Source organism: Dioscorea cayenensis, chromosome 11 (assembly GCF_009730915.1).
Source record: "Dioscorea cayenensis subsp. rotundata cultivar TDr96_F1 chromosome 11, TDr96_F1_v2_PseudoChromosome.rev07_lg8_w22 25.fasta, whole genome shotgun sequence".
NCBI classification, from domain to species: Eukaryota; Viridiplantae; Streptophyta; class Magnoliopsida; order Dioscoreales; family Dioscoreaceae; genus Dioscorea; species Dioscorea cayenensis.
The window spans coordinates 2,546,850-2,566,862 of record NC_052481.1 but is presented as its reverse complement, the minus strand read 5'-3'; the positions used below and the strand labels follow the sequence as shown (position 1 = coordinate 2,566,862).

General features: G+C 29.4%; 2 protein-coding genes across 2 annotated transcripts; one reads left to right on the top strand and one right to left on the bottom strand.

Moving 5' to 3' along the window:
- Window positions 1-2,078: 2,078 nt before the first annotated feature.
- On the bottom strand, window positions 2,079-8,846 carry LOC120272343 (ubiquitin carboxyl-terminal hydrolase MINDY-1). The gene is made up of 12 exons (XM_039279160.1): window positions 8,510-8,846; window positions 8,258-8,376; window positions 8,066-8,172; window positions 7,890-7,977; window positions 5,383-6,463; window positions 5,224-5,278; window positions 5,042-5,123; window positions 4,872-4,952; window positions 4,558-4,662; window positions 4,411-4,460; window positions 3,122-3,260; window positions 2,079-2,282 (listed from the first exon to the last, which is right to left on the bottom strand). The coding sequence occupies exons 1-12, from the start codon at window positions 8,661-8,663 to the stop codon at window positions 2,214-2,216; spliced, it is 2,130 nt and encodes a 709-aa protein (XP_039135094.1). The 5' UTR covers window positions 8,664-8,846; the 3' UTR covers window positions 2,079-2,213.
- A 6,246-nt stretch (window positions 8,847-15,092) lies between these two features.
- LOC120271971 (MADS-box transcription factor 16-like) lies at window positions 15,093-19,030 on the top strand. Its single transcript, XM_039278666.1, has 7 exons — window positions 15,093-15,386; window positions 15,978-16,044; window positions 16,136-16,197; window positions 16,308-16,407; window positions 17,041-17,082; window positions 18,273-18,317; window positions 18,802-19,030. The coding sequence occupies exons 1-7, from the start codon at window positions 15,199-15,201 to the stop codon at window positions 18,997-18,999; spliced, it is 702 nt and encodes a 233-aa protein (XP_039134600.1). The 5' UTR covers window positions 15,093-15,198; the 3' UTR covers window positions 19,000-19,030.
- The last annotated feature ends 983 nt before the right edge of the window (window positions 19,031-20,013 follow it).

Genomic DNA, 20,013 nt, shown 5'->3' with positions numbered 1-20,013 from the left:
AAATAATAATGATAGTTTATCTTTACTTAATTTTAATCATTATCACCTTAAACATAATATATGCCTTAAGTATAAAAAAAATACTAAAGCATAAAAACAATATGTTCATTTTATCATGTTCAAGATTTTTTAATTCACTACTACAATGCTTGTCAGTCTCCAGCTATTAATCATTTTTCTTTTGTCCTTCTAAATATTTCACAAAGTCTGACATTCCTGCAACTTTATGTTGTTTCAATTATTGAAATAATTCATAGCCCACAAGAAACCAACACCTTTATTAACACATAGGTATTGATTTATTCTCTATAAAGCTAAACCGTATTCTCCACATGTAACTTATGATATCCATTCAAATTTTCAGTGTTTTAACCTAACCAAAAAAACTAAAAAAAAAATGGAGGAAGAAAAAGGAAGCAATGCATCCAAGTTCAAAATAATCCGTGTTTTTTTGCAATAGTAGTGCAAGAAGGAAAAAAAGTTAGCAAAATGCTGCTATAAATCTTGGCAAAGAATTGGTTTAGTTTTCATCTGTTTAGTTATTGCCATTTATCTTGAAAATTTTCATTTGTCCTGTTTTCTTTCATTATTCCTTTTTTTTCTTTTCTCAGTTGTTCTTCTTGAAACATAAGTAAATTATTGACCACCACTATAATACTAATTTTTAAACTTTATTGTCCATTTCTCATTTGATTTTCAAATCACTGGTGTCACTATCGGAGAAGTAAAACCAATTATAAACATGCACCATAAATAATCAAAGATAGGTAGCCATTCAAATACTTTATACAAACTGCAATTATGATCACTCAATATTACATATAAATAACACTGATTTCATTCATCAACCAAGTCCTACTAAATGTTCCATTTCAATGATTATTATTGATTATTTTAAATTATTATTACATGAATATTTCCCCATATCATAAACATGTTGCAACAAAAATAAATTAGAAGCATGAGGATCTTACATAGTACCATCTCAACAACAGCATTGCTCTTAAATCAATATTTATGTAACGATGAGTTGTGACAAATTCTCTTAAATGATAAAGTGTTAATGTATAATACTTCAATATTTCCAATAACATATTTCACAATTCTTCACATCTTATAAATATACTTCATATAATGAAAATAATTTTAAAAAAATAACATTAATAATGTTTTTGTTTGCAAAATTTATACTATTATTGCAATATTTTGTTTTTAATATATTTAATCCGCAGCGTTAGCGCGGGTCTTTAATCTAGTTATTATTATTATTGATAATGAATAATAGAAAATTTTGATTATCCAGAAAAAAAAAACACTTTGGAGGTTGAATATTCATAAAATATTCCTTTTTTTTAACTGAAAAGTAAATATTAAATAAAAAATACTATATATTAAATAAAATTTATGTAGTCAAACGAAAACTATACATTTTAAGCTGAAACTATATATATTGTAAGATAGAATAAACTGACAAAACATTAACTGAAATATAAATTGTTAGAAAAAAAATTGTCTGATAAATTCAAATGTCAAAGTTTATATGGACAATTTAGAAACTTTCATGGACTTATAATTTATTTTCCCTTCTTATTATTATTATTCAAAGCTATTTGTTATTAAAAATAGAGAAGTATCTTATTATTTTTAATAAATAATTTATGAAAATAAAGAAATACATTTCATATATTCTGCATATAATGTAACGATAAAATAATGGAAGTGGACCAAAATTGGTAGAAGATTGAATCATTTAAGCAATCATTTATGCATACAATAAAAAAAAACAGACATAAAAAGTATATATAAAGATAAAAATATTTACATATTTCCACCTCTGTTTTTAAGGCATCAACAAAAATAACTTTAAAAGCCAGAAAAATTTAATAAGAGCTTATTAAAAATGTAATAAAAAAAACCATGTGTTTTTTTATTAGAAATAAAAAAAATAAAAATAGAGGCTATTCTCACATTTTCAATGTATAACAAGGTTATTTAAAATAAATAAATAAATAAATCAAATTGAACGAGGAAACCAAGAGGCATTTCTTGAAAAGAAAAAAAAATGAGGGACAACAATATGGAATGTGCTAGAAAATTATTATCATGAACATCTGTAAAAAGAAAAATATTTACAACAAAACTGATCCTTAGAAAAAAAAACCAAAATAAAACAAAACAAAGCATGCACAATCATTTACAATGTCAATATCTGTTCACATGAGAATGCATTTATCTTTTGGTTTGGATTCACTCCTTTGTGAAGAATTAGAGCTCCTTGGCACCTGGAACAAAGAATCAATTACCAAGATTAATTCTTGAGGTACATATAAATCAAACCAGAATGTTTCAAAATATAAACAAAATAAAAGCAAAACATATTTAGTGGTTTTTATCATCAGAGGGACAAGCACACAAGAAAGCATTTGCAAGTTTTAAAATAGCACATGCTACATAAGAAAAGAAAATTACAGTTTTAAGTCTATGAGATGAACATTTCCACAAGGACAGCACAATGATGAGAAGTTTTCCATCCAAGGCAACTTTTTAGACGACGAATTGCAAACAGAACACGGTGTTTTCATGTGTAACTAAAAAAAAAAAAAAACATTTTTTGCATCTTGCATTGGTCTGAATTAGATTCCAAACTATGTTAGTTGAATTGCAATAGACCATCCAAACAGACGTAAAAAATGTTGCAAGATCAAATTTAGCTAATCCAGAGTATTTTCTTCGAATAGAAATCAAAATAAAGTCATAGTATAAACCCTTTTTACATTACAAGAACTAGTTTACAAAGTTCACAAATGTTTACCATGCAGACAAACATAGGCCCCCATAGGAAAGATTGTGTTGAGCTTCTGGTATAACTTTCTCCAGCGGTCATATGTGTCTATGGTATTTTATTTAGCACTATATTGCTAGAATTTTATAGTATTTAAATGAAACAATATGCATCTCTAGCACTTTAAAATATAATAATAATAACAACAATAATCAATTCAGTTCACTTCAAAGAGCAAATTTTACTCAATTACTAACCATGTTCACTATTCCATTTACAGACATGAGGTGGCTGTTAAGGAAGAAAAGGATACTTTCATGTAAAAGAAATCACACACACCTGAGGCCCAGTAACAAGTCTAGGGCGAGAACTGACAGATTGTTGCTGGTTTTGCTGCTGCTGCTGCTGTTGCTGTTGGCGTGGAGGCTGTTGTTCAAATTCTTGCTGTTGAAGTGCAATTGCCAGTTGCAGATCAGAGCTGCCAAAAAAAAACATATAAATTACATCAGGAAAATAGTCTCTTACTAAAGCCATAAGAAAAAAAGCGCAAAGAAAGAAACTCCTTTAGAGCCTGTGACATGTGCAGTACAATTTGGCAAGTGTTTCCTATTAGCCACGACATTGAAAATGAGGCATTTACTGTACATAGGGATTGAACAAACGGTGATAATGACAAGACAACGGGAAAAACATCACAATGAATGCCCCAATTCGAATTTTCACTGACTAACACCATTAAATTTTCTTATGCTAAACTTTTGGAAACCAACATCCTTTTATTTCCCAATTTCCTATGCATTTAAAGACAATGAAGAACACCCTTAACACCACAGAATAGAAAGATAACTCATAAACCAATCAATTAAACAATCAGTTAAAGGCAAGTAGGCTCAAAAAAAAAAGATCAAGTATGAAATCACAGTATTCTCAAAGACTGAAGGCCAAGTCAAAGACAGAGGCCATGCGTTTTGCAAGAGTATAGCAACCTGAATGTAAATTTTGTGGCATCACAGTTAAACTTGTTATGTTTTAGGGTTTAGACTGTTGAGTTATCCAACAAAAAAAGAGAAGCATACCAATAAAATAACCAACAGAGATGACAGCACCTGTCTTAAATTGTGGTCACACCAAAACCATAAATGAGTAAATAATAAAAAAATAAATAAATAATGGAGGCACAAAAGAAGGTGTTCGTAATAAATTAAAACTGTTTTAATAGGGCAGAAAATGGAGAGGACATTGATTTTAGATTTTGGTCATGTAAATCCTGGTCTACTAATAAACTAGTACGGAAAGCGGAGGGCATTCAAATTGTGTGGCAAAAAAGGCAAAATCAAGGGACAAAAGGTCATGGGTAGAACATTAACAAACAATACATGCATTTAAGCTTCCAAAGTGTAAAGCAGAAAACCATGTCCAAATGTGACGTGCCAAAAAAAAAAGGAAAAGAAAAAAGAAGAAGAAGCAGCAGCTTGTGATTAATGCAAAGGGCATAACCAGAGTGGAGTATGAAGTAAAAGAAAAAACAGTAAACTAGTCAAACAGAATTTTACATAATTTAAGCATTCATCCAAGCATATGGTGCATGTGAATAGGAATCAAGTTCAATTTTGATATAAAAAACATACTTTAAAGTAGAACCAGCTGGATCTGAAGCTTCCAAAGAGGCAATATAGTCCTGGAATAAAAATAAATTAAGTTTGCTATTCAACATTATATTGTAATCAAAAGGAACTTATTGCAATGTATACTACTGGTAAAGGTACGCCACATACAGCAGTACTACTCCTTGCATTCTGCTCATTCCATGGATCTCTGGCTTGATTTTCAGCATTAAACTTCTTGAAGGATCCAGTCACAAACACAGTATCTCCATTCACCTAATGGAAATTGAACAGAACAAAACTTGTCAGAGTAACGTAAGAATCAATAGAGTATAAGCTAAAAGCAACAAGATATCTTTAGGAAACGAGAGCCATAGACAATATTTGTGACAACTAAAAGCCTGCCTAGACTATACAAAGGGAAAGGAGAGTCAAACAATCACGAAAAGGAACATTGTAACAACAGTACAAAAGCAGTAACGTACCTCATTTAGTTTTTCCCAAACTAAATCAGGTTGATTTAGGTAGCCTTGATCAGTAGCCAATATATACAGTTCACCATTGAACTGCAAAACAAAGTATAAATAATATAAAAAATAAAAAAGATCTCACCAAGGGAAAAATAATAATAAAGTAGTCATTGGTGGGATTGTACCTTAAACATAGTGTTGAAATGATTATTACGGAAAAATACACATAGCTCCCGTTCCTTGAGACCTTCTTGCAGGCAGAACAGGCTGCAAATAACCAACAAAGAACAGGCAATATTTTCAATCAATAACAGCACATTGACCAAAAAAAAAAAAAATTCTACATCAGGCAATAGAATGAATGTACCCATAAATGGTCAATTGACTTGCACTGTTTTCCAGAAAGGTCTTTATCAATTGCCCTGGAGAGGAAAATAATTGGCAAATAAGTAATCATATCAAAGGAGACGATAGAGAATTAAGACATTAGCTAATAATCAGAGAGAACAAGAATAGGATAACTCACATTGTTTACCTACACCTTCACCTAAGGAATGTTGAGAGCTGGTAACATCTATTTTTCCAGATTGTTCAGCGAGAATAATCTCACCTTCATAGACTGGCTCCCGATCTTCAAAAGTAGAATGTTGAGAATCGAGGATGCATTCTTCTCCTTCATATATAGGTTCACTGTCTTCAAGGCTTGAGACACACTCAGAAGCATCAACAGACTCTTCTCTTCCAATAGAAACACAGGAATCTGTATTGGGTGCAGATGCAATAGAAGGGACTGTCATGCCAGAGTCAATCAGATTATCAACAGTGTTAGAGTGGGTTTGAGGTATAGAGATGTCCTCAGTGGATTCCTGAGAGGTACATCGACTCTTTACAGGTGTTTGATCTTTGTTAGCAAAGCATTCATCCGCAGGTGGAGCTTCTTTATGAATGGATATATCAGTTCTAACATTCCCACTCAAATTGTTCGGATCCGAATTATCTCCAAATCCTTCAGAGATTAACGCACACCTGCTGCTCTGAACAGAAACCATGGAAGAGATAGCATCTGAATCTGTTGAAATAATATTGGGTGATAAGCTATTGGATTTGCAATCAATAGATGCTGTGCATTCTTGAGTCAAAATGACTTCTGGTAGCAAGGAATCTTTTGGTCCATCTCCATCTTGTGCCATTAATAAAACATTCTCAATCTCATATTCAGAACACTTAGTATGTTGATTTCCCGCATAATTGGTTGAAAAAAAATTCAGAGCAGTATCAGGTGGTCTATGTAAATCAGTGTTACCACTCAATTCAGTCCTTGACAAATTCAAGACTCTCATCAACTCCTCTGCTTCTTCAAGGTCACCTTTTCTTTCTCTGCCATCAGAAGGGGCAGGGACCAGAGTGTCATCAAAAGATCTTGCTCTGGAAATGGATGGTGAGGGAACCCCTAAAGTTGCAGTAGTTGCAGCAGCAAAATCTACAAAATCTTCATCCTGCTTATTCTGGCTTCTTTCTCCCTCTGGCTTTTCTGTTTCAAAGGCAACAAGTTCGGCAACAATTGTATTGTAAGACTTAGACCCAATTGCCTCTGCAGTATCAGCATCCTGGGAAAAAATATGTATAGCCATTAAGGAAGCAACCTAAGAAATAAATTCAAAGAACTAGCATTGCTTATTTCAATAGGCTATCAAACTCAGAATTAGGCATTTCCACAAGAAAAATCAAACTCAAAATTACAACAGGTTTGTTCTGTCCAATATCTTGAAGACTCTAGCTAGACATGAAGTGCATCAAAAAGATTATATGAACGAAAAAGGTAAAACAGAAGCATGAAGAACATGTCTAAAACAAGAGATGGGTGTTGAAAATTCATATACACAATGGTTGACAATTGCCGGTTCCAATTATAAATCTAGAAGCATAGTCCAAACATTTGAGGGAAAAAGCAGTAACTGATTTGATAAGGAAAAAAAATATCCTCCATACCATCAACACACAATGAAAAGCTTTTTCTAAGCATGATTACAGAGTTCAGAATTATTTTTTGAGCAGACTCCAAAGTGCAGGCAATTTCAAGAATTTAAAGGGAGAAACAAAGAGGAACAAGGAGAACGATGGCACCGTCTAATATAAAATCAGGCTTTAATTGTTCACTTGCCATAACTTAAGCACACAAAGTCATACATAAAGCGGATGAGGAAATGAAAGAAATGAAATTATTTCATTTGACCAAACAATTGAATATCCTGATTAGACAACATCCATACTGGATTTATAAGAACGCCAAACTCAGAGATCCATGAAAGAAAACGCTGGTGGAAGAAATAGACCTCTCCATAAAGAAAATATTTGTGGAAGAAAAGGACCACTCCACAAATAAAAACTAAAGACTTAATATGAACATAGCACACATATAAGCAAATTGAGCAATACTTAACAGATGTAGACAGAGGAAAAAGCACAAAAAGGAAAGGCAATCCAAGAATTTGAAAGTCATAAATAGCAAACAAATGGGAAACATGCATCACTACTATCAAGAATAGCATAAAACAATTGGAAACCAATTGGGAAATCCCCTACAGAGTAATAGCATAAAAGGCCTCCTAGGATAAAATCCCTGTCTCTAGCACATGTGTCAACATAACAAAAATTAGTAGTCATTCTCAGTTACTATTACTATAAAGAGGGAGATGCCAACCTCGACATTACTGAACATACAATAGAGCTTTAATAGGTATAGCACGCAAATGATACCCTCTTATTTAGCTAATACATATTGCCTTCGTTTGAAGAACTATCAAGTGCAATGATAAAACCTTAAAGATATCACAATTGAAAACAAAACAGGGAAGGTCATCACAGGAGAGGCTAAGTTTCACATTGCAAATGATTGCGAGTCAGATAAACTCCTTATTGCTTAAATGTGAAGACCAATTAAGGAATAAAGACAAAGAATGAGTTATACAGACAAGTTTGAAATAGCTGCTAAAATATGAAAAAGGAACCCCAACTTGATAATTAGGGAATCACCTGTGGATCAACTATCCACCCATGATACAGACCAATATCAAGGAGATCAAATATCGCACATTCTGGTGTAAACTCAAAATCATTAATCCTGCAAACACCACACAAATCAGACAACAAAGTTACAAACCTAACAAAGAAAATCAAAGATTACATCACAAGATTAACTACAATATTACTTCTTGAAATGCACATTCACATCAATGCCCGTGGCAAGCCTAGGAAGCAGGTCAATAGCATCAGATATATTCTGTTGTTGATTGTTCACATACTCCTCATCCTTGTCCTGAAAACAAGCCACCAAACATCATTCCGTGTTACAAAAGAACCAATCTTACAATGCCAAAATAGCCTAAAAGGCGCAAAGAAACCTGAACATTGCTGTTAGAATCAATCAAACGTTCCGCCACAAGGGAAAGCAACTTCTGCAGCGAAACCTCCGAAGCATCAAGACTGAGACTAAGATTATTCCGCAACAGCAAAACGTTGCCTACATCCCGATCAAATTAAAACCAAAAATCATCACCAAAAAAACCAAAAAAAAAAAAAAAACATTCAAAAAAACAAGAATTCCAAAAGGAGTGGAAGGGGGGATTGAGAATTTGACAAGAGAGAGGGCTCACAGATAGCGAGGAGAGGGCAAGGCCCGTTATCGTTCTGAAGAACGATCGGAGTAGAGCGTCCACAAAACTCGACGACCTTTGTCTTGTAAACGATTTCCTCCTGTTCCGGGACCTCTTTCTTCATTTCCGGCACCGCTTCCGCCTCCGCCTCCATCCCCGGCCGTTCAACACCTCTCCGATCGAATCCTCAAGCTCTCAAGGATGCAAACAAGGATTGGAATCCCGCGATTGAATCAAGAGAAGAACGAATAGCGAAGACCCCTAAACCCACTCTCCTTCTTCTCCAATCTCTCCCTCTCTCTCTTTCTCTCTCTCTCTCTCTCTCTCTTGGAGCTATTCAAGGGTTTCTAGGAAATAAAAATAGCATTTTTATACTTTTTTGTTTTTAATAAATGAAACTTTGAGGGTGTCTTCTGCATATGTTGTTATAATTATGAGTCTTTTAATGTATAACATTAAATTTTAAATTTTTTCCTGTCAAAATATATGAAAATATTTAAAATTGTTTTGCGTTATTTCTTTTATTTTGAGCCAGAATTATAATATTTAAGGGTGCCTTATATCTTTTTTCTTATTATAAAATTACTTTTTTTTTCTTTTTTCTCTCTCATGAGGATATTCAAAGGTTTTTTTTATTTATTTAAAAAAAAATAAAAAATTGGATTTTTCACATTACAGTGTTGCAAATAAAATTTTGAGATTTTTCAAATGTATATATATATATATATATAATTTTAAAATTACATGTTGACTAGTTGTTACCATTTTAGTATGTAAAGAAATTTTAGTGAAAGAAATATTTATACCTTTTTAACAATATCTTAAAACAATAAAAAAAAAATCTTTTCCAGTTTATTTTTTTTTTGAGTTTTAAACTTTTAATTACTATAGATTTATACTTCAAAGTAATTATGTGAAAGAATATGAGTTATTGATGGTTAAATTTCATTTTATTTTTTTAAACATAAACATACAGGGGTACAAGTGAAAAATCTCAATTTAGTGGGTATATATATATATATATAAATTTATGGAAAAAAATTTTATTTGAGGGTGGTAATATAATTTAGAAGTTTCACAATGGTGTATTTGTAAAAAAAAATTATATAAGCAAGATGGAGCAACAACTAACGTATCCATCGGTCCGTTGGATGGAGACGGGTGAAGAGGGGAGAGAATGACCGTTGGATCGTTCTCAAAATGCCTCGAGATTGGGATTTTCTCATCATCTTTGATTTCCCGCGATGATGACGTGGCAGGAGCCAGTGGTCGGTGGACGGTTGCGGATTTGAAGCCTCACCGTACGATTCGATAATGCGCTGGTCTTCATAAACATGTGAAATACCAAAATTAACCTTCAGTCAAAAAATGAGAGATTGGACATGAGATGGGTGGTTTTGGTATTTTCTTTGTTTTGAATTTTTAAAAAAATTTAAAATTTGAGAGTAATTTTTATTTTTTTATTTTAAAAAATATACATTAAATGACACTTTATTTTGGCTCACAATTTTGAAATTTATAATAAATTTTTTGGTAATTAATAATTATTATTATTATGAGATAATAATGCATGGATAATTGTTAACAGAAATCAAAGAATAACTGCTCCCATAAAATGCTTAGGAACCAAGTAACTGTCATTTTTATTTTTATATATATATATATATATATATATATATGTGTGTGTGTGAAAACATCATCCGCATACGTTCATAGGAATGTCTGTAGTTGAGCACAGTGATCATTAAGGTATTACAGTAAGACCTAATTATGAATTAGCTGAATTAATTAATTTTGGTTTTGCTATATAAAATCGTTGGATTAAAATCCAACAGGTTAAAATTTATGAACATTCGTAGATTTGAAATTTACGAACGTTTGTAGATTATGCATCCTCTCTCTATATATTTTTTATAATTTTCAATACCTTTTTAATATATGACTACTCATGAAATATTATTTTCCCATTTAGTAGATGTCAAAAATAATAAAAATGAAACCTAGGACCAAATTGATAGCTAACTTTTATTTTAAGGACATAAAATGAATATCTCATCTATGAAGGCATCTATGTATGTTATGTACTAGCTTGATTATTTCATGTTATTAGAAAATTTAATAGAATGTGACATGGTAAACCATCTTTATTACATAGATAAAAAAAAAAATAAATAAATAATTCATGTCTATTATAATCTAAAAAAATTAAATTGTTGACTGTTAGCTTCAAAACATGGTAATCTTTTTTATTAGGGTTTAGAAACTATAACAACAAAAGTTTGTATGGTAGCTCTGATTACTAATTAATAATTGGGTAGTTGATTCAATTAAATAATCACTGAATTTAAAACATTAAGTTTAAACCAAAAATAAAAAATAAAAATCCTCATTGATTGGTGTAGGTTGTGCTAACTAATATTATTAATAAGTCTTATTTGGTTAGGTTTGAATTGAATTCTTTGCTGAATTAATTAGATCAAAATGTCAAAATGGCGGTTAAATAAATAAATATGATCTAAATATGAATATAATCTCCATTTCCATGCATGTTCCTCATCTTCATTACTTTATTTAAATTGTGAATATATATATATATATATATATATATATATATATATATATATATATATATATATATATATATATATATATATATATATATATATATATATATATATATATAATGAATAAAAACAAATTAGTCAACGGATTGCATGTTTAGCATTTAAAAAAAAATAATCATAGAATTTGTTTATAGAATCAATTAATGAGGATATATATGTGTCTGTCTGTATGTATATATATTTCATTCTTTTGAAGCCAACCCAAGATGTTGATTATTGCTACTAAAAGTTAATATATGTATATATATATATATATATATATATATATATATATATATATATAAATATATAATGTTTATATTCATTATGGATCTTTTTATGTGTGTGTATATATATAATTGATTTTGCTTTTGGTAATTACCATGAGTTATTGTATTAGATCATCACATTATTCTATAAAAAAAGATTTTTTTTCCTCAAACTTAAATACCTTAAAAAAAAAATTATTCTGTCAAATATATATCTTTCTGAAATATAGAAAATTCATAATTAGACAAATAAATATACTTTTAAAAATATAAATATATTTTTACCATTAACTATAATTCAAAATACATAAAAGTAATTTAGAAAGACAAATATATACCATATAAAATTATACAAAGAGTAAAAAATGTACTTCACCCATATTTAATTTAGGGGGAATTTTATAAAACTATCATGTGCACGCGGTTTATCTTTTTATCAATTCGGCACTTATGGTTTGAGTTGCAGTACTTTAGTACTCTGTAGTTTAAACCATTTATAAAAAAAGTGGCAAAACGTTAAACTCCATTAATTATGGACTTGAATTTACCTTTTTTTTTTCTTATTTATATTATTAAAACATGTATTAATGAAAACCATTTAGGTATATTTGCATTGTATTTAAAAACCTTTCAAGTTATAATTGGATGTAGATATTAATAGTTTTTAATTAGTACAAATTTTAATAATGTAAATAAGAACAATAAGGTAAATTCAAGTTTAAATTAACAGAGTTAAACATTTGGCACTTTTTTGCAAATAGTTTAGACTACAGGTATTAAAATATTACAACTCAAATCACAGGTCCCGAATTTGTAAAGAGGCAAATCACAAGATAATTTAGTAAAATTTTCCCTTTAATTTATTAGCAGCTTATATTTTATGTTTCTTTTAATTAATATACTTCATATATACATCATATTCAAATCATTATAATTTTTACGTAGATAATGGAATTATGGTTTCACCATACCAGGGAATATAGCCTGAATTTTGGGTAAAATAGGTAAATTCTTGTCTTGTGGTTGTACAATTGTATTTAAGTGTTTTTCTTGTACAATTTCCTCTTCCCTATATATTTATTGTACTAGATCTTAAATGTGAGTGAATGATCTTATATATGGTTTTCCATTAAATAATATTGGTAAAAATTTTGATTTTCTCATGTTTCAAATAACATATTTTCAAATGATTTTCTCACCACCCCTTGTTTATTTTTTTTTATAAAATAAATAAACAATTAATATATTAAGATAACATAAAGTTACAAAGAGTATACAGAAAGAGAACAAGGGGAAAATATAGACTGATAAAAACTACCACTAGCTATGAAAAAAACATAGTAGGAGACATAATGAAATAACAAAAAAGAAAAAAATCTAAGAGATATAGAACACATATCATTTTGGTGAAAAAAAACTAACATACCTAACGTAATGAGTCATCTTCTAGATCACTCACTTAACAGTACACGAACATAAAAATATCCGGACTACACTTCACTTTTTCAAGTGGAAGAGGGAGGGGCGAACCCACTAGAGACCCCAGTGGGACATGCACAAGTCTCGGTGGAATAAGTGGGGGACGAGGGCCAGCTCACGTGGGTCTTTGGAACCACTCATACACAATCGGTGATTCACGACTCAGGAAATGTGCGCCGGTAGAGAATCGAACTCTCACCACTCAGTGAGAGCTCTATCGGCGACCCGTGTACCAATAGACCCGCAGGTCATTGGCATACCAACATACCAAGCGTGATGAGCTCTCACTGGATCACTCACTTAATAGTATACGAACTTAAGAAATCCAGTCTACACTTCACTAAAGAAACTGAGTCCTCCAACATAGCCTTTTCAAGAATTACAAATATGTAGAGAAGAAATATATGATAAATCATAAATAAAATCAAAGACATTGAAACAAGAATTAAATTGAACATGCACTCATTTTAGTCTAGCCACACATTCCAAACAATAGCCCCAATTATGTGATCCCACATTTCCTGAGTTTGATTATGCATAAATAATTTAAAATTCAATAAACACAATACTTTTAAAATAACAAAAAAAAAACCATTTTTATTTTTTAAATTAAAAAAAAATCTACAAACATTGTTTCCCTCTCTTTCTCTCATCCCAAGATCAATCAATCAAACAAATAAAAAGCTTGAAAACCAGACAAAGTACACAAAAAATGCGGCGTTTAGTACCTTCAAATTTATGAAGCAAGAAATGTTCATGCTAACATCTCTTTATCCACTAACTATTCCATTCACTTGTTTTATAAAGTGTCTACACCTAGTCAAGCTAAGTGGGCTACGTGCACACAAACCTAACCAATTTGATATGAGAAAAAGGGCATATTAAAACATACCAAAAAAAGAAAAAGAGTGGCAAACTAAATACTATGTCTAGTCACAATCAAAAGGTATGAAACCATTGAAACATAGCCTTGTATAACTTATCTATCATGTGTGCTATCATAAACAAAGGGTTCTTGTGAGTCACTCAGTCACTCACTCTTTTGTATGCTTTTATTGGAAGTTCACGGATGGTTTTTCATGCTTAACATTGATGTCTTTTGAGCTTTGAGCTTTGAGTTTAGTTTGCCATTTTGATTGTCAATTGTTGGTACTTTGATGGAGTTATGTTTGAAGAAGTTTCACACATTACTAATTGTTATTTTGTTCATGTCTTTTTTTGAGAGTTTGGGTTGTACTTTTTTTTTTTCCTTCCAAATTTTTTTTTAAAGAAAATTATGATTGTTGTTTTTAATTAAAATAAAGTTTACTAAAAAAAAATTTATGATTTAAAATAAGCAAATTATATATATATATATATATATATATATATATATATATATATATATATATATATATATATATATATATATATTGAGAGGGAATGAAATAACAACTCATTTGTTATATAAATGGTTTTTAATAAATATGTTTAAATCAGTATTCATTGTTAACATTCGAAATAAACAAATAAATAAGCCAAACATAAAAATTAAATATAACAATTATATAAACGGTTAATGTATTTTTGATTATATCCAAAAAAGTGATTATGACGTAAATAAATTATATATAATAATTTATTCATATTATTAAATAAATAAATCCGACAGTGACCAAAAGATTAAGTAAAAATATCTAGACTCTAGCTTACACACATTTACTCATTATTTTGTTATGTGTATCATTAAACTAGAACCAAAAATTTAACCCTTTAAATAAAAAAAAAATCACAATAATATATGGAAAAACAAGATAAATAATAAAAAAAAGAAAAATAAAAAAAAGGAAAATTGAAGTACATTGTTTGGCCTCTTAAATGACAAGAAAACCAAAACAAGTGAAATGACTGTTAGATATTTATCTATCAAACGTCTCTATAACCACTGGTTTTATTTTCACTGACATATCACTTCAATTATAATTATATATATATATATATATATAATAAATATTTTTTTAAAAAAAAGACTAATCCAACGGCTAGGGTTTCATCATCACGCAAAACAATGAGATAGTGATGAGTGGCCAGCATTAACTCTCCCTGCACGTTATCGGGTACCCGCCATCCTTTTCACGGATCTGAAAAAACCCGACCCGTTTTCGGAAAACCCTTTCTTTTCCTTTCTCCTTTCCATATATAGCAACCCAACCAAACCCTAATTTCACTTCTCACTTCCATCCCTTCAAAACCCTCTTCTTCTTCATCTTCAGCTTCATCTTCAGGTTCATCTTCATCTTCAGCTTCATCTTCATCTTCAGGTTCATCTTCTTCTTCTTCTTGTAGGGTTTTAGGTAGGATGGGGAGGGGAAAGATAGAGATAAAGAAGATAGAGAACCCAACAAACAGGCAGGTGACATACTCAAAGAGGAGACAAGGGATTATGAAGAAAGCTAAGGAATTGACTGTGCTTTGTGATGCTGAGGTTTCTATTGTTATGTTTTCCAGTACTGGAAAGTTTGCTGAGTACTGTAGTCCTTCTTCTGAGTATGTTTTTCTTCGTCTTCTTCTTCTTCTTCTTCTTTAATTTGGGTCTTAAAGTTGTGAACTTTTGATCTTTGATGGTTTAGTTTTTTGTTTTTTTAATGTGATAATGATGTTCTTACTTGGTTTTTTTGTTGTTTGGTGTTAGTTTTGAGTTTTCATTTGGTATGTTATTGCTTTGTTCATTTTTGTGTTTAACATGGGATCTTTTGATCTTTTGATAAAAGAAAATATAATGTTATTTTTGTTGCTTTTATTGTTTCTTTTTGAACTATAGTGACCTTCTAATCATCAATTCTTCATTTCACATCATGTTGTTTAATTTCTTTGTTTTGTGTTGAACTAATTTATGACTTTTGGACCACAAATTGTATACTTATGTATATACCTAATGTTGTTTTTGTTGTTATACGTGTGTCGAACTAATATCCTTAATTTTCATCAACAATCTATGATTTCATATGTTGTTCTTTTGTTTGTGTTAAACTAATGAGTTCTTGATTATCAATTTGAACTTAATTGTGACCTTTTGATTATCTCATTATCAAAATTTTTTTTTTTTAAATGATGTTGTTTTTTTGTGGTTTGTTGTAGTACTAAGAGCATGTTTGATCAGTATCAACAAGTGACTGGGATTGATTTGTGGCACTCACAGTATGAAGTGAGAAGTTTCATCCCTTTCTTGTTATTTTCTTTTTGAATATGTTTGCTTTTATATGATTTATTTATTTATTTTAATCTTATGAAACTAGAGAATGCAAAGCAATCTAAATCATTTGAAGGAGATAAATCACAACCTCAGGAGGGAAATAAGGTTGTCTTCATACATTTGTCTTATTTTATTTAAGTTCGTATGTATATGAATAATGGTTATATGAAAATGAATTTGATCTTTATTTTTTATGGCATTTGAATTGGATATAGACAGCGAATGGGGGAGGAATTAGACGGACTGAACATCGATGAATTGCGCGGTCTTGAGCAAAATGTGGATGAAGCCTTGAAACTTGTTCGGCAAAGAAAAGTTCGTCGTCAATCCTTATCATTATCTTCTCATTTTATTAAGTCTTTTTTTTTTCAGTTTTGATCTATGACTTCATGAAGAACAATACTCCTCTCTAGCTTTGCAATGTGTTCCTTTTTGGTTTTCTTTTTTCTTTTTTCTTTCTTTTTTATTTACTACTAACTACTGAGTGAAGTCATGAAGAATATATTACATGATTTGCAGTATTTTTTTGTTTCTTCTGATTTGCTTCACTCCTTGCAATATTAATATTTAAGAATTTTGGAAGTTTTTAAATTAGATTCTCTACATGCATTCTTCTCATTTTTTAAGTCTTTTAGTTCTGATTTTTGACTTCATGAAGGTATTCATACAAGGACTTTTGCATGTTTTTTTTTAATTATTTCAATACAAAATTACATGATTGAATTACAATATTATGTTTAGAGGAAAGATAATAAGTGAAGAATAAATCATATTATTTAGTTGCTATATGTCTGTTTAAAGCAAAGAGACTCATAGTTTTGTTATTATGAAGTTCATATATATAAATATAAAGTACTTAAGTTTTTTTTTTTTTTTTGCTTTTTTTTAATTAATTTCCAAATAATTCATGAGTTTTTCTTTTTGGTTTTAATTGTTTGGTGTTTGCAGTATCATGTTATTACCACACAGACTGATACCTACAAGAAGAAGGTAATAATATATTTATATATATATTTCATGCACATTATATTCAACTTTTAACATGTTCACATTCTTATGTTTTTCCCCCTCTTGTTATTCTTTCATACATTGGCTTAAAATTATTCAACAGTACTTAGATACTTGGTAAATATCTCAAAGAAAAAGATTGTGATTAAGGAAAAAAGTAAGAATGTAGCTTTCTAATATACATACAAAAAATAGGAGCATAAATTATAAGCCAACCAAAGAAGGATAAAATTCATTTACTGGCAAATATTTCATTGTTAGTTTTTATTCTTTGCACTTTCTCCTTTATATCCTAATGTCTAGTTCTTGACTTGTTAGAATGATATACTAAAACTAAAAATAAATGAAGTATATATATATATGTATATATATTTATACTGCATACTCCTCTGAATATGTAAAATAATTGTCGAAATTAAAGACGTTTTAGCGTCTAAAATTGCATTAGATGTTATAATCATCGAGGTCCGTTCGAGAATTATGTATAAAATAATTTATTCTTTCCTTGCTAGTTTAAACATTTGAGCTGTTTTTTTTTTTCTTCTTAGCTTTGTATGAGTCACATGAAATCATAAAATGAACAAGTTTGTTACTATCTTTGAAAACTTATAATCTCAAATTAAATGAATGGATATGAAGTATTGAATGAAAGACTTTAGTAAACAACAGAAAACCATTAATTTGTGCATTGATTAAATTTTTTTTTTTATTATTCTTGATGCATATTTTCAAATTAGAATTTCTGAAGAAAATGTTGTTCGTGTTTATGATGATGTGACAAACTTTCATTTAATTAATTCAAGGTTGGATATATATAGTCCAAGTTTCTAAAAACGTCCATAGATTTCATTATCTACTAACGTTGATTTTTCACTGTTGGATATCACTGTTTGGATAAAAAGTATTATTGTGCGTGAAAGTTATGATATACAGTATTTAGTATTTTGATCTAAACAGTTCAATGAATTTCGGTACAGTACCTCAAAAAATCATAACCGTCTAAACCTATTTTTACTAGTACCTATAGCAACTAAACTATATAAAAAAAACCCCAAATCAATCTTTTCTGTCTATCTCTCTCGTCAATCTCCAGTCTACTCAACCACGAATGTCCGTAGTTGATGTTTATTTACAGAATCAATCTCAGATTTCTAAGTTTTAATATGTTGCAGCTGAAGAATTCCCATGAAGCTCATCAGCACTTGCTACGTGAACTGGTCAGTCAACTGCTCTTCTTTTTCAATGCATTATTATTATTATTATTATTATTATTAAATTATCATCTTCTGGAAAACAAAAATTGTTGATTGAAGTTATATTAATGTTTAAGTGGTTAGAGATAATAACTTTTGTAAATGAACATTAGAAATAATTAAAGAAAATTTCTTATAGAGAATTAATGACCTGTTTTGAAGATGATTGAAAGATTAATTGGATGATAAAAATCTTGTTAAACTCTTTGTTCAATGTAAATTGAATTACTTCTAAATTCTTTCTTTATAAAATAAAATAAAATAAAAAAGGTCTCATTTAATCCATATATTAGATCAATGGTTTCCAACTAAACATATATAAACACTGGAAACAAAATAAAGTTCATTATTAAAATAATGATTAATTAATCAAAAAATTTGAAAATTATAAAGAAGGATCAAAAGAATGGTTTATTAATATTTATATTTTTGGTTAATTAAATTGCAGGAGATGAGAGAAGGGCAACAAGCTTATGGATTTATGGACAATGATCCAAATAACTATGAGTGTGCAATTGATTTGGCTGCTGCTGCTGCTGCTGCTGCTGCAACTGGGTCTCATGTTTATGCTTACAGGGTTCAACCAAACCAGCCAAACCTTCATGGGATCATGTCTTATAATTCTAATGATCTTCGTTTGGCTTGATTAATTAACTAATTAACTTATATATATATATATATATATATATATATATATATATATATATATATATAAGTTAATTAAGTTTTCAGTACTAGTACTTGTTCTACTCATGCTGCTGCTACGTACTACTATCATGCAGTTAATTAATTAATGCAAACAAGTATTAAACTGGTGTGACTTTTTATATGTTTTATCTTGCTTCCTGTTTTTTGTTGTTATATTAATTAATATGTATGTGTGTTATTTACAGTTGTCTGGTACTTTATTTTATAAAATATATATGTTTATGTTGATGAGCTGTTTTTTTTTTTTGCTTAGTAAGCTTTATAGAATAACATATATCTCTATGTTGTACCGCTTTGCTTTGTTTCCTTAGTAAGTGACGTAGCATGGTTAAAGAAATTTTGAAATAATTTAAGGATTTTAAATTTAATTTTTTAAAGTAGTTTTTATTTAATATTTTATAATTATTTCAATTTTATTATATATCTTTATAATTATTTTGATTTATTTAATTATTTTATTTTTATTCTAGACTTCTATAAATATTTGTTTAAGGTTTGAAGATCTGATTTATTAAAATTTATATTCTTATTTATTTGATTTTAAGTGAGTTTTCAAATTAGATCTATATATCCGCTTTGTAAATAAGCTTTTTAAATTTTGTCTGAATTAATATTATATGTGTGTCTCATTACCTTTTAATGGGTATCATTTGTTGTCTTTGCAAATATATATATATATATATATATATATATATATAATTATTATATAATTATTTGGTGATTGTTAGTGTATCTCTAAGGACCGTTGTCCTCTACTGGTGGATTTAAATTTTGTCATTTATTGAGGTTACCGTAGTTCTTCACCTATTATCCATTGTTGCTATTTTATCTTGTACTTTTTGCATTGAATAAAATATAATTTATCTAATTTTATAATAAAAAAATCTCACAACGCCACAAAGATTTACTTCTAGTCAAGTCAATTATCTATTTTAATTGAATATTAATTAAG